Source organism: Amblyomma mixtum, chromosome 3 (assembly GCF_055824585.1).
Source record: "Amblyomma mixtum isolate Tamu chromosome 3, ASM5582458v1, whole genome shotgun sequence".
NCBI lineage: Eukaryota > Metazoa > Arthropoda > Arachnida > Ixodida > Ixodidae > Amblyomma > Amblyomma mixtum.
In genome coordinates this window covers 58288571-58304550 of record NC_143014.1, presented here as the reverse complement: position 1 = coordinate 58304550, position 15980 = coordinate 58288571, and the positions used below count along the sequence as shown (strand labels likewise).

The 15980-nt window shown below is 49.5% G+C and overlaps 1 protein-coding gene across 1 annotated transcript in view; it reads right to left on the bottom strand.

Moving 5' to 3' along the window:
- Positions 1-1843, bottom strand: part of LOC149350308 (uncharacterized) — a 43101-nt gene extending 41258 nt beyond the window's left edge. Inside the window, exon 1 of the mRNA XM_089579317.1 lies at positions 1768-1843. Within this exon, the coding sequence (XP_089435443.1) occupies positions 1768-1770 (3 nt within the window). The 5' untranslated portion in view covers positions 1771-1843. The remainder of the gene's footprint in view (positions 1-1767) is intronic.
- Between the last annotated feature and the right edge of the window lie 14137 nt (positions 1844-15980).

The window sequence follows — 15980 nt, the reverse complement described above, 5'->3', positions numbered from 1 at the left end:
ATAGACCACAGGACAGGCGCTGGCCGCAGGATCGGTGCCAATGTTTCTTAGATGTCTTCGCCGTTTTCCTAGCGCTGCCATTTCCCACAATGGTAATCCCTTCTGACATTTTATGCGATAAAGTTCCCTCTCTACTTCTAGCCGCGGCGGCTAGAATTTCTTTGGAGGAGAAATTCTAGAGGCCCATGTACTGTGCGATGTCAGTGCACGTTAAAGAACCCCAGGTGGTCGAAATTTCCGGAGCCCTTCACTACGGCGTCTCTCATAGCCTTAGTCGCTTTGGGACGTTAAACCCCACAAAAGCCAAAAAATCTACTTCTAGGGCCGCCTGCGCCCGTGTGGAGCTGGTGCACTTGTCTTTAAGCACCTCTCCTCTCTTCTCCGCCCTCTCTTTCTTCTTTACTCTTTCTATGTTCTTTTGCAGGGGTAAGTGAACCCTGCGAAGGGAAACTAGGTAAACCGCTCCCATTTTCACCCCTGTCTTTTCCGATAATAACCAGCAACACATACAAAAAAATGGAGGCTAGTTCATGTTTCCAGAGTATAATTTCGGCGCCGCCGGGGTGGCTACGTGGTTGTAGAGTTCATCTACTGACCCGAAGGATAGAGGTTCGGTCCCGGCCGCGGCGGTGGCATTTCGATGGAGGCGAAATGCTAGAAGCCCGTGTACTGCCATATACCAGAACCCCAGGTATCCGGAGCACTGCACTACGGCGTCCTTCATAGACTGAGTTGCTTTCGGACGTTAAATCCCATGAAGCCATGAAACCAGAACATAATTTCAGTGTAATAAATGCCATGCGTAAAGGAAGAAAAAGGGGCCTGTGGCGCAAAGGATAACTAGTCTGGCTACGGATCAGAAGATTCCAGGTTCGAATCCAGGCAGGCTCATTCTTTTGTTGTCATTACGTTTGCCTGCAGCATCATTGCGCAGTTTTAAATACTACACATATGCGTGTAACTGTGATACTAAGCTTTGCAGGTCCTGACAGAAGCTCGAATCACGTTGTACTCGCACGCAGGCAGCCGTTATTTGCACTCACCAGCTGACATTACTGCATTCAAATACAGTTTGCCTCGAGGTTATGCAACGTACTGGCCATCGATTATAAACCCCCCCCCCCCCCCCCCCCCCCAGAAAAAAAAAGAAAAAAGAAACACCCCTTTTTTAAATGTACAGGTACAGCACCATAATGAAATGGAACATATCACTCGCTTTCAATCAAGAAGCACACCTTTTTCTTTGCTCTGAATAGTTTTCTTCTGTACGGTCAATACCTATTAGACATTTTGAACTTCACTGTTGAAGTACAAACAAAATATCGTTATTTTGTGCAAACTGCCCACCCCTGCCGAAAATGGGTTAAAAGGTTGAAATCAGGTTCCACTTAACCAGTTTGCTATTAACACGCTTTAGCGGTTTCTATTGTTTGCAACAGTTGACTAAATGATGCCGAAGAAAACATCCTGCTAACTAAAAAAAACATTAAATATTGCTAAGTGTATTCTAAGCGGGTGAGGTCGGGGCCTAGTTGGTTGTGCATGATGCTTATTATGCGCTACACTTTACGGGACGAACACAGAAGAAAGGAAGGGCACTGACAGGACGGTGAAGCACCCTTAATAGGATAGCGTGTTATCCCATTTATTCTTTCCATAGCATGCTCCGGCAACGCGTTATCGGAGTTTGCCTCGCGTTTCGTTGCCTGCCACGCATATGGCTAGACCATCGAACTCGTTGCTGAAGAGAAGCTTGGAAACGCGTACCATCTGCAAAGGGCCGTTAACAAGCCGCTGTCACTCTTTTTCACCGAAGGGTGGCGAAGAGTGCGCCAATTCCTTCTGAGGGCCCCGTCTTGTCCCACTCCACCATTCCTCCGGTTCTGACTCCGCCGAATACCTCGTTACTTCAGAAGTGGTGATCTTGGTCTCGTTGTAGGAGCTGTGGACAGCCGGAGGTCGAACTCGGCCCTGCGCTATTACTTCTGTCCCCTCTCAGTGTAGCCAGCGCACTGAGGAGCAAGAAATCAAGAAAAAAAGAATAAGCATTAGTACTATTGGCAAAATCTGTCACCAAAAAAAATGGCGGAAGACGCGCTGCCAAGCGTACTAAATAGAATCGTAATTTTATGGGCATAGAAAATTTTAATTTTTGGTCAGCATAACTTTTGAAAAGGGTTGCCTGGCACTGACAAGTGGACGCCGTCGCCAAGCACGGTGGAAGAGAACTCCTCGCCCTCTTGCTCGTGGCAAAACCCAGCCATTAACTGCCATTTAAATTTTATGCTTTATATTTTTTATGCCCAGCTCACAACGCTGCATTTATGTCATTTTAGATTCCCTTTATTTAATTTCAGCCGTTTACACTGGATATTTAGTCTAGTTTTTAGTACAGAGCATATAATTATCCAGTCGGTTCACCTAATATAACACAAACTTGAACATTTCTTTGGCGCTCTTTGAGCTCAGTCAACTTTGCGCCATTAAAGTCCCAACTAACTAACTAGCGATGCAGTCTGCCTTCGTTTGTTTCCGAAATGAGTCCTTTCGTCTGCTTCGCGCATCTTCGCGGCGTCCAGCGACCATTACTCGCCTGCGAGAAGCCGATGGCTCATGACCTCCGTGAAACAGCCGGCGTGGATTGTTTGGGCTCCGGTGCTTTTTTCCGTTCTTTGAAAGTTTATTTTTTTGGCGCGTCTGTGCGGTAAAGTGTACATATTAAAACCGAATATAATGCAAATCTAAAGGGGGGTACCAGCAACGGCTTTTAAGGGAGGTGTTTCACGAGGAGTTTTCGAATATTTTTTGAAGCACAAGTGATTTTACAACTAAAGCGTAGGCTGTATGCACGAAGCCGTGGTGTCGAGATGTATGTAAATCAGCCACACGATTGCGCTTTTTCCTGTCTTCATTTAACTTTCACAGCAATCATTATGGGATACCAGTAGGGGACTTTATGCGGCGAACTTTGCTTAACACGCAGGAACGGTTCTGAATGACTCAGCAAATCTGATCCACGAGTCACAGTATCTGACGACCACCGAAGATAACCAGGCCGTATCTTGATAGGTACCCACGTCAGGAACTTGCACGCTCTTTGTTTGCCCCAGTAGTTCCTTATCGCATACCCATGGGCAATGAATTACTGGCGTATTTCTCATCACGTTTTGTCATACACGTATGTGTCGGTGACATGTCGTACAATAACGGAACATTGCGTGCACTTCTCGGACGACTGAAATCGTGCAGTGGCATCGTACACCTGCCACAGCTGTTTCTCATTAGAGGTCATTATCGGTAACATTCATTTACCACGGTGTCCACATTGCAGTTAAGTTAGTAGTTTCTTTTTTTTTGTCTGTGAATGACCTTTTACGCACTTATTCTTTACGCATAGAGTCCATAATGCACAAATGCGTTCGGTCCAACCAAAACAACTATGCTCCAGCTAATCTGGTCATGTATCCAACACCCACCACTGTGTGAGGTCAAATCAAAACACACTGCTCATAACCAACTCTATGTTCGGATATGCAGTCGAGCCTCGATATAACAAAACGGTTTATAAACAAATAATGGACATAAGGAAGGAATGGTTATCCTCCTTGGAAGCTCCCATAGAAGTCCATATACTTGATATTATTTGAAATCTCGTTTTTACGAAGTAAAATTTTCCTACATATTATAAGATGGGTACTGGGATGGTTAGAGTACTGTGCGCCGGCGGTAGACACAGAGACACAGGCCTCGTAGACACAGAGGTCGAGCACCACGAGCACACACCCAAAGCGATGGCAATGCCGCTCAACACAACGCTCAGAAGTTCGTCGTCGTCTTCGCTTGAACAGGAACTTCTTCGTCGTTACAACTGCCCCCCGGGGAGAAGAGGAGCCACCCTGGCGACTTACGGCGTAGGTGGGATGGCCGGGTCATAATACGGCTTTAGGCGCTGGACGTGAACAGTCTCGCGTCCGCGCCGGCGAAGATCAGGAGACGGTATCAGCGGTTCCACCACGTAATTGACGGGCGAGGTGCGTTCCACAACTCGGTAGGGGCCGTGAAACTTTGAAAGAAGTTTCGAGGAGAGGCCCGGAGTACTGGATGGAATCCAGAGCCACACGAGGCTACCAGAAGAAAAGTGCGGGGACGTGTGATGGCTGTCGTGGCGGGATTTCCGACGGTATTGGGCCTCAGTTGTGAGAGAACGGGCGATTTGGCGACACTCTTCTGCGTGTCGTGCAGCTTGCGAAATAGGAGTACACTCACATGCGTCAGGCTGGTATGGAAGAATGGTATCGAGTGGAGCAGAAGGATGACGGCCGTAAAGAAGATAGAACGGTGAGAAGCCGGTAGTCGACTGCGTTGCGGTGTTGTAGGCGTACGTCACATAAGAAAGGACGAGATCCCAATTGGAATGGTCTGATGAGACGTATATAGAGAGCATATCACCGAGGGTACGGTTAAATCTTACTGTAAGGCCGTTAGTTTGCGGGTGATAGGCAGAGCTTGATCGGTGAATGATGTTGCACTGGCGGAGCAAGGCTTTGACAACTTCCGATAAGAAAACGCGGCCTCTGTCACTCAGCAGTTCGCGCGGTGCGCCGTGGCGAAGAATGAACCGTCGCAAAATGAAGGAGGCTACGTCAGACGCAGAGGCGGATGGAAGGGCGGCGGTTTCTGCATACCTCGTCAAGTGGTCAACGGCGACGATAGCCCAACGGTTACCGGCTGCAGTGTAGGGAAGAGGTCCATACAAATCAATGCCTACGCGGTCGAATGGGCGCGGTGGGCAAGGTAGCGGCTGCAACTCGCCTGCAGAATGGTGAGCAGGGTACTTGCGACGTTGGCAGGGCAGGCATGAGCGGATGTGCTTAAGGATGAAGTTATACATTCCGCGCCAGTAGTAACGCAGCCGGATCCGATTGTATGTTTTGAAGACTCCTGCGTGTCCGCATTGTGGGTCAGCGTGGAAATAATCACAGACTTGCGAGCGGAGATGGCGAGGAACAACTAATAAACACTTGCGACCATCTGCGCTGTAGTTGCGGCGGTAAAGGAGATTATCACGAATGGCGAAGTGAGGAGCTTGGCGACGGAGAGCGCGTGATGGAGAAGCCGCCGTAGGGTTAGAGAGGAAATCAAGCAGAGACGCAATCCAAGGGTCCATGCGCTGCGCTGAAGGCATGTCGTCGATGTGAAGCAGCGGAGGGGAGTCTTCGAGTGTTGAGAGGCCGGCGAGCTCAACCGGAAAGTGGCAGCGAGAAAGGGCGTCGGCATCTTGGTGCTTGCGTCCGGAGCGATAAACTACGCGGGCGTCGTATTCCTGTATACGAAGAGCCCATCTTGCGAGGCGGCCGGAGGGGTCTTTCAGTGAGGATAACCAGCAAAGCCCATGGTGGTTCGTCACGACGTCAAAGGGACGACCATAGAGATAAGGGCGGAATTTGGTAAGAGCCCAAACGATAGCCAAACACTCTTTTTCCGTTACTGAGTAATTGGACTCTGCCTTCGTCAGGGTGCGGCTTGCATAGGCGACAACGTACTCAGCAAAGCCTGGTTTGCGCTGCGCGAGTACAGCCCCGAGACCAACACCACTGGCGTCGGTGTGGACCTCGGTAGGGGTCGTCGGGTCGAAATGGCGCAGGATAGGTGGTGCGGTGAGGATGCGGCGTAAGGTATAAAACGCGTTGTCGCATGCGGGTGACCACTGTGAAAAGTCGGAGCTGCTGGATACGAGTTGTGTTAAAGGGGCAGCAATCGATGCAAAGTTTCGAATAAACCTACGAAAGTAGGAACACAGGCCAAGGAAGCTGCGCAGTTCTTTGACAGATGTAAGCTTGGGAAAAGCAGCGACCGCACGAAGTTTGCCTGGGTCTGGAGAAACGCCTTCCTTGGAGACAACGTGCCCTAAGATAGTGAGCTTACGAGCGGCAAAACGGCATTTCTTCAAGTTTAGCTGCAAACCGGCGTCAGAAAGGCAGTTCAAGACGTGCCTCAGGCGATGGAGGTGGGTGTCAAAATCCGCAGAAAAGACGACGATGTCGTCGAGGTAGCAGAGGCATACCTTCCATTATAATCCCCGCAAAATGGTGGCCATCATCCTCTCAAATGTTGCAGGCGCATTACAAAGGCCGAATGGCATAACTGTAAATTCGTATAAGCCGTCGGGGGTTACAAAAGCGGTTTTGGGGCGATCGGCCGCTTCCATGGGGACCTGCCAATATCCGGAACGAAGATCGAGGGAAGAAAATGGTTCGGCCCCTTGCAAACAGTCCAAAGCGTCATCGATGCGCGGAAGAGGGTAGACATCCTTCCGCGTAATCTTATTAAGGCGGCGGTAGTCGACACAAAATCGGATGGAGCTGTCTTTCTTCTTGACCAGCACAACAGGCGAAGCCCAAGGGCTACTGGAGGGCTGGATCACGCCGTCTTGGAGCATTTTATCAACTTGCTCTTCGATAGCATGGCGCTCGGTGGCAGATACACGATAGGGGCGCTGCCGCACTGGTGCGTGGTTGCCGGTGTCGATACGATGGGTGACCGTTGAAGTTTGGCCCAAGGAACTCCGATGACAGTCGAAGGAGGAGCGGAACTGGTGAAGGAGGTTAAGAAGCTGCGTCCGTTGCGGGGAAGGAAGATCGGTGGCGATAGAGCGAAGCAAGAGGTCTGTAGCGGAGGAATCAGGCGCAGAAGATGGAGGGCTGAGCGCAGTCATGGCTATATGAGGCGAATCGGCGGGGTCCTCACAGGTGAGAATGGACGCAATAGATTGTACACTGCCGAGACATTCGCCATGGCGCAATGCAGTAGGAAAGAAAAACGGGTTAGAGACCCATAGCACGGAGAGGCCAGCAGAAATAGTGAGCACAGCGTAGGGCCGCGGGAGGGACTTGCGGCGCAGGAAAGTGCAGGCCGGCGTGAAGAGAACAACGTCATCACAAACAGAGTCACAAGAGATGCTTACAAGCGCAGTGGAGCTGGGAGGAAGGACGATGTCTTCGGTGACGACGGCTTTAGCGCAGGGAACAGAAGGAGCAGCGTCTGGCGAGACATTAGGCAAAGCGGAGAGCCCAACTTCTGCGCGAGCGCAGTCGATGACAGCTTCGTGACGCGACAGGAAATCCCACCCTAAAATTAAAGAATGTGAGCAAGAAGGCAGCACGACGAACTCGATGTAGTATAGTGTGTCCTGGATTCGAACTCGAGCGGTGCATGTTGCTAACGGCGTAATCGGCTGTGCGCTGGCCGTGCGCAGCGTTAGTCCCGAAAGTGGCGTCTTAACTTTCTTTAAAGAAGTACATAACTTTTCGTCCATTACCGAAATCGCTGCACCGGTGTCTATCAGAGCCATCGCAGACACGCCCTCAACAAAAACATCAATAAGATTCGCAGGTGATCGATGAGGTCTTCGAAATTTCGACGGGGGCGCAGTTCTTGCCTCCGTAACTGCGGCGCCTAGTTTCCCTGCTGAGGAGAATTAGAGCGACGTCGCATGGGGGAGATAGAGCGGCGTCGTGGCGAAGGGGAGCGGCGGCTGGAGAGGGCTGAACGATCAGGGGAGTAAGGACGACTTGGCGTTTGGTCGACAGCCTCAGAATATTGACGGGTTGGAGGCCAGTACCCCGAAGATTGCGCGCGTGGTGCTGGCGCTTGGAGATGGCGACGGCAGTAGCGCGCGACGTGGCCAGGCACTCCGCAAGTGTAGCATACAGGACGGTTGTCACTCGTGCGCCACGGATTGCTTGCTCTTCTAGCTGGTCGCATGGAAGGTGAAGACGCTTGCACAGGCACGTACATTGTAGGATAGGACGACGACTGGTGACAGACCTTGGAGCAGCATCGGCGTAAATCAAGGGTGCGGCGACAGGTGGCGGAGGATGGAAGGATGGAAGCGCCTCAGTAACCTGGTGTTGTATGGCCTGTCGAAGAGCCGGGGACAAATAAGGCGGCGCCTGTTGAGGGCTAGGCAGAAGAGAAAGTTGCCGAGCTACCTCTTCACGGACGAAATCTTTGATTTGCTGCAGCATAGAGGTGTTGTCAGCTGCAGGCGCCAGTCCAGAAAGCGATTCAACCTGGGCTTGGTGTTGCCGAGTCAGTAACCGCTGTTTGCGCAGCTCCTCGAAGCTCTGGCAGAGCTGCGAGGAGCTGCATATATATGGCAGAGCTTATATATATATATATATATATATATATATATATATATATATATATATATATATATATATATATATATATAATGTAAGATGGGTACTGGGATGGTTACAGTACTGTGCGCCGGCGGTAGACACAGAGACACAGGCCTCGTAGACACAGAGGTCGAGCACCACGAGCACACACCCAAATCGATGGCAATGGCGCTCAACACAACGGTCAGAAGTTCGTCGTCGTCTTCGCTTGAACAGGAACTTCTTCGTCGTTACAATATACATGCATAACGAACCCCAAACTAACCCCATTGGCCATTCCGCGCTGAGTAGGCTACATTGATTTCCGACGACGATGAACACTTCCGCACCCGTTTGACGCGGCAGATTGCAAAACCGCGCATAATCCGCTTTATGGAGCACCATACAAAACGCTCATAAAAACTTTATCCCCCTCTAGCGAGGCTCGCGTGGTGCGCTTCTTCGGACGATTCGTCGGCTTCGGCGCGACAAAATTTTGACACCGAAGCTATCTTCGCCGAAACTCGGGTACGCGGCTCGCTGAACGACGTGTTGTGCGATGCTGCGCGGCTGCGCATCGAAGGTTGCCAAGGTAACTGGACTTTCCTTGATCTCTAACCTCCTCGCTGCAAGCGTACTGCGCTTTGAGGCGACGTGTGCAGTATACGATTCCGTTTTCATGGACTGGTTGTATGGTGTGGCTGTTTGATACGCTTGACGGTATCGACATTAGCGACAGCGGTGCAAGTCGATTTCCACTTCGATGGAGGCGAAATTCTAGAGACCCGTGTGCTGTGCGATGTCAGTGCATGTTAAAGAACCTCAGGTGGTCGAAATTTCCGGAGCCCTTCACTACTGCGCCCCTCATAGCCTGAGTCGCTTTGGGACGGTAAATCCTAATAAACCAAACCAAACCAAACCAAACCAAACCAAACCAAACCAAACCAAACCAAACCAAACCGATTTCCACTGACCAGAAGCTGCTCATAATAAAAGTATTTGCATCGGGTGAGAAGAAACAGCAGACGGCGAAGGACTTTGACGTAGCTGTGAGCACGTTGTCTACAATCCTCGGCAACTAAGAGGCAATAAAAAACTACGCTACCCGCTGTATCAAATGAAGCAGAAAGAAGCTGAGATTCCCTGTAATCGAAGCATTTGAGTTTTTTTTTAACTGTTTTCTTTAACCCCCTGTCTGGCGTGCCCACCTCCACAAGACACTGCAGTCATGCAGTGAAGTGTAGCGAAATGCGTGCTTTTCAGTTTTGCGGCGAAGCCAACCAAAGCGGGTACTTGAGCCCAAATCGTCGCTGCATGCCCTCTTCCAAAGCAGCCCTTATCGGCTTCACCGGTTAGGAAACGGAGAATATCCTGAATACGCTTCCTGCGTTCATCTACGATGTAATTCCTACGAGGCGCGTTTTATGGGCGCTGAAGGCAATGCGGACTGCGGAAAAAATGGGCGCGCGTTGGAAAGGCAGAGATTCCGTTGGTGTACTTGTATTCGGCATCGCTGGGAGCGCTCGGTGCGGGTGTTCAAGGCTTCCTCAGCACATATCGGTAGCATGCCGAACACTAGTTAGGTTGTTCTCGGTCTGCACGGTGGCACGTAAGACTGCACGCATGCGAAACTTTTGGCCAAAGTCAGCTACGGCAGTAACGGTACAATGGCTATAAAGAAGACATCCAGGGGCCCGCTCATTATATCGGGAGTCAACGTACTGCAAGTAAAGTAAGTACTCACAACACTGAAACAATTGTTTCGTTTACCTGTGTCCCTCACGGTTCATGTCGAGTGAGTGGACTCGGTGTTTGACAGCATCCGCGTGCGCGAAGGGAAAGAGGAGTCCTTCCGGGCGTCATCTTCGGCCCCCACCAACACTGCGTCTGATGTCGTGCCTCTTTCGAAGAAGAGGTCAGCTGATCGCGCAGTTCCACAGTAGCTCGGCAAACGGCACGAACCTGACCACTGGAGGCCAAAGGAAGCAGTACTTGTTTCGAATTTGGCGCAAAACTTATTTTGTTGAATGCCAGGACATCGCGTGCGAAGGTACCTTTTTCTATTACGTGCTCGTAATTTAAATCATTTTTCCAAGAAATTTTGCATACGTTTACATTGAACACATAACCTGCGATCTTTGAAGCTGTTGGGGCGCAAACTTGGTTTAGTGTAATCGTCTGTTTTACTGCTTGATGTCTCGCGGCTTTCCTTTATTTTTTTTTCGTCCCGATTTTTCCTCGACAGTTCTCTTCACAGCCCATTAGAACAAAAGAACGCAGGGGAGGCTATCCTGAACTACTGCTGTATGAAACCAATCTTCTCGCGCTCTGTACGGTTTCATGAGATTTCACCCTTATCTGCTTTAACCATCAGGTATGGTAGAAAAATAACACAGAGGTCAATACTTCGTAGACTGCTCTTTTGTACCTTTATTCTGACGCACTTCAACTACCCGACAGGTTGAAGTACAGCGCACTTCAGTCAAGAATGTGTCTTATACAGGGTGTTTCACCTAAGACTTTATACAATTTTTAAAATTAGGCTTTTTGAGATAGAAGATCGCTTTTTTCGGCATTGCATTGTCAACGATGTAATACATCAGAATACAGCTAAGATATGTTAGCTAGCAGGCTGGTTAAATAATATAGAATATTTAACTTTTTAAGTATAACTTTTAGGCTCCTTAATTATAGAGAGGCGTGTAGCCCACCGTAATATCCATATCAGCTTTTACAATTTAGAAACAGCGGTTACCCTCGAAGCTGTGGCCCAACAAATTTTGGATACATCGTGCCATAATACATGCGCTTTCGGTAATTTTGCAGGCGAAACAACCTCTCCATTGCACGTAACTCGTCGAAATAGACAAAATTTGTTGGGCCACAGCGCTGACGGGAACCGCATGTTAGAAATTCTAAAAAACATATATGGTTATTACTTATGGCGGGCTACGCGCCTCTCAATAAGTAATGAGTCCAATACTAATAGTTAAAAAGTTAACTATTCACTATTAGTTAACCAGCCTGCTAGGTAGCACGTCTCAGCTGTATTCTGACGTACTATACCGTTGACAATGTTATGCCGAAAAAGCATTCTTCTAACTGAAAACCTTATCTTTAAGCAGTGCGAAAAATCATAGGTGAAACACCCTGTATAACGGCGGTATGAACATTTTGACACAGAACGAAATTAGGATTTATAAAACAGCGGAGGCAAGAGTAAAAATCAACACTCTGGTTCCATGTTAAACAGCTAAGTGTGAACGCCTCTAAAAACATATACATGATATTGAAAATCAAAAATACAAAACTCAAGATAATAATTGCCTCTTTCAATGAGTCGAGAGATGGTACTTGTTGGTTTTACTTTGGGTGAAGCTAACATAGAAGAAGCACGTTACTGAGCCAAACTGCGTGACTCATTATACTAACTGGTCCGCATATTTCCACTTGAATGGCATTTCACTCTTCACAGCAGCTTTGTTCATTGCCACTTAACATACCTGGTCACTCTTACGATATGGTATGGTGTGCGGGGTTGGAACAGAGGGGTAAACACGTTCTCAGCGCTTAACCGCAGCTGACAGTTAAAAGGCGCCGATCCCCACCCCGTGAAGGCGTGCGCTACCGAACGCACATCCAAAGCGGGCCTTGCTCGGAGGGAAATAAAGGAACGACACTAGCTGACACAAAATGGCATTTATTGCTGAAACAACATTGACGGCAGCTAGCAACACCATACGATCGAAGTCATCTGGCTCACCAGCAAGGGTACGAGCCAATGTTCGCCAACGCTAGGCCAGGGGAGAAATTCCGAGGCCGGACGGGACGAGCTCGCGGGAAAAAGCTCCCACGAGGCCTCGCCTCGCTGGCGGTGAGCGGAGCGCCGCGCCGGAACGTCAGCGCGAGTCGAGTTCGCCAGCCGAAGAGAGCGAGCTGTCTCCCGTGCGCGCGCAGTACTCATGCCGTCTGTGCTGCTCGTGTCGCTGTGACACGGGCGCCCTCCCTTGTTAGTTAAGGTAACGGGATGGTGCAAGGAAAGTCGCCACATGTGTGGGGTGGTATGGTACGCGTATTTAGGGTTTAACGGCCCGACGCTGCATGTTGACCACAATCGGTTCGCGCAGATCTCTTACTCGCAACGTACACATACCATACTCTCTTGGAACTACTCGAAGCCCAGGGAAGCAACCAAATAACATTAACTTTCCTTCAGAGAAACCGGGCAACACCTCCTGCGGCATCTCCACCTGACTTCTATCGCCTCCTCACCTGCCCCCAACTATCAAATCATGCCACCTGGCACCAGGGCCAACTACGCCTCAAACTCTTACTCAGAAACATGGACCCCCAGCTACATCGGCCAAACGCAAGACCCGAACTGAATATTGCAACAAACACTAAAGAGGCAGAAGCGACATCTACGTAGACGCGGCCCAGCACACCCAACCCGGATTTTATACCGGAATCGCCGTGTACGATGATGACACCACCGGGGCCGCAGCCACACTCACCGCCCACAACCCTATACGGAGGCTGAGGGCGTGGCCATCGCCTTGGCGCTCATACACGCTACCCAAGATAACAACGCCACCGGAAATCTGCACCGACTTTTAATAGGTGTACCACGAATATCAGAAAGGTATCATCACCTCAGCCATCCGACTCATTCTTACACCCGGACACACCCTTACCCCGGAGATAATCCTCAAGTGGGTTCCTGAGCTTGCCTCGATCTCCGGTAATCAGCGCTTTCATGTGCTGGTCCGAGAACTATACCTCCCGACCCCGGAATATCGGACAGCCTACCCGACGCACTACCCATTACAAACACAGCCGTGCCACACTCCCACCACCTCATCGCACACTAGGTTCAAATTACAGTGCGGTTTGGCGACAACTGCAGACAAACTTCTGCATCTCACTCCACCTCCATCATCGCTCCCACCCTACCTTGACCCTTCCACTCTGCTCCACATGTGGGGCGGCCAAGGCCACCCTCTTACAGTACCTGTGGGAATGTCCCCAACTCATGGCAGTGCCCCCCCCCCCCCCCCCCCCCACCCAACCCATCCCTCTTCTCATGGGAGGTCGCTCTGCGGGTTGCTCAACCAACTGGCCAAATATGACTGCCCTCCGTGAAGCACAGGCCCATGGACTCCTGGACAAATAGGAGCCCACCCTTATATATTTTTCTTTCAGATAACAGATAAAAGTTGCTGCCACCACCCCCACGAGAGATGCCGTAGTGGATGGCATCGCGGGTGAGGGAAAACACGGGGTGAGAGCAGTGGTGCCTAGCGCTACCTTTGTTGTCTTCGGACGGTGTGCACGCTCCCGCATGATCACGTGACCACCCCCTGAACGCACCCCGAGCTTAGTGCTTCGCGCAGCCTTTGTCGTCACCGACCGGGACGCGCAGCAGAATGACGCAAACAAACGCTACGAAACGCCTATCGGATGCTGCACGTAGCCGGGAGGCGAGAACCCTCAAACATGTAGCTTAATGAGCACAGGTGCATGCTCTCAGGACGCTATCCGCTAACGTGCAGCCCACACATTTCACAAACAAGGTTTACGCTATGGCGCATAGTGCGTGAAACTCTTCAATAGCAGTATCGCCTGTCCGCGCTGGTGGCGCTTCACACTAGATTCGTAGCATTAATGGAGGCACGCGTGTCCGAGTCTGTCCGCGCTGGTGGCGCTTCACACTAGATTCGTAGCATTAATGGAGGCACGCGTGTCCAAGTTCTGCCGAAGTCACACAGAGTATGCACCTGTGTAGTGGTTTTCAAGTAGTTATAAGGAAATAAATAGCTCAATGGCAGTGTTACAGTGGGTCGTTTCGTGGTGGGAGGGGTCAAACAAGAGGGGATAGTGGCAGGGATAAAAAAAATGACAACGTTTGTATTTGCTCCCGCTGAATTTCCTCATATACGCAACGACCCTAAAGGAAAATTTTTAATGCGCCTCAAAGACTCGCTAGGTCATTAGGGGGCAACATGTTATTATTTACTGCAAAGTGCAAGAACAACTTATCAGGTTGCAAAAAAAAAAATGGATAGGAAATGTAAACAAAGCACTATCGGGGACAAAAGTAACTGAGCTCCCCTCGAAGCTCCGAACCGTGCCCCGCTGCATGTGGGCGCCACCTGACGAAGCACTTCTCTCATCGTTCCCTCGTTACAGTCAGCAAGAAATAACTCTGCCGTGATTGCCGACTTTGCTATCTATTTGCATATTTGGAGCAGGGGTCAATTACTTTTATCCCCGATAGTACATCGTTAAACAATGCTAACAAATGCAAGTATCACGGAATCTTAAAAAGAAAGCGGCAAAGTACAACAAAAGATCAAAGACAAGAAATGCGAACAATGCACAAGTTTATTCGGTGACTTTTAAAACGTTTCAGCAGCTTCTTGTCAAATTATTGCTGTTTGCATACGGAAGCGATACCGTCATGAATCGACCAACCGAGCTTTTTTGACCTGCGCTGACGTCAGAAGGCATGCGGGAGGCAATAATTTTGTGTATCTGAGCATTGTGGATAACTCCAACAAAGGTTGTGCGTATGTCTCTGACGAAAATTGTACATAATTGTGTGATATTCATCATTGTGGATAATTTTATTGCCGCCCTCATGCCTTCTGACGTCAGGGCAAGTCAAAAAAGCTCAGTTGGTCGATTCTTGACAGTATCGCTTCCGTAGTAAACAGCGACAATTTCACAAGAAGCTGCTGAAACGCCTTAGAAATCACCGAATGAACTTGTGCATTGTTCGCATTTTTTGTCTTTGGTTCTTTGCGAAATAAATGCAAATAAGTTATGAATGCAGCGTACTAAATGCACCTGCTTTAGTGATTACATCTTTGCAAAATAGGGCTCGATTAAATTTTGTCTTATTATAAATAATACTGTGGTTGTTTATAGGAAATTCTTACTGCCAATGGTCTATACTTATTTTCAGCTTCTTAGGCCCCACTACTGCAGTTGGTGAACTAAACAACGCCTTCCTCAGCTTTTTGATGAGTGTCGTATCTGGCGCGCCACGCGTCAGCATTGTTCATGACGTAAACAACACGCTTGTCACGTTGAGGGACTCGCACCCTTTCCCACTTTATGTATACAAGCTACAGATGAATAAACTCGCGCGTCTTCTTTGCCCTTGCTCACAGCCTGTCATGTCCTGTTCGCGGCCCATAACGATGCAATGAACACTGAGCTTTTCACTACATATTTCCCTTCCGTCATTTCCCTAATTTCTCTTCCCTTGTCAGCCTATGTATTTGAAAGAAATTAACCTTCAGAAGTTACTGCTCGGTTTCGGCACCGGAGTATAATGAGAAGTTAACCGAACCTTAATCCTTGAACTGCGATATACCGTACAGTCCTAATTGTACAAGCCGACTTTCGCTGCCAACTCTCTCTCTCTCTCTCTCTCTCTGTATCTTGCATCCCTGACTCATTTTGTCTCCGAAGACCGGTGGGCAACGGAGCGTTTTTGTTTTTTTGCTCACGAACAAGTTTTGTTTGCCGCATTCGATAATCGTTCTTGACGAGAACTCTATCTGGGAGGAACGAGTTGTGTTTGCGGATTGGTTGCGATGCGAAGTTCACGAGCTCTCCAATTAAGAGGGCATTTCCTCAAATCAAGCGAAGATAACGCGATAGCTGCTCGCCCAGCTTCGGCGATATCCCGGCCCTCTGTGCGGTGGCTGCGCACCGGTCGCGCGCATTGTTTCCTGCTTTCGGGCGCGTACACGACCGGAGCCGCTCTACGGGTATGGACGCGAACTGCGGCACTGCCAAGACCTA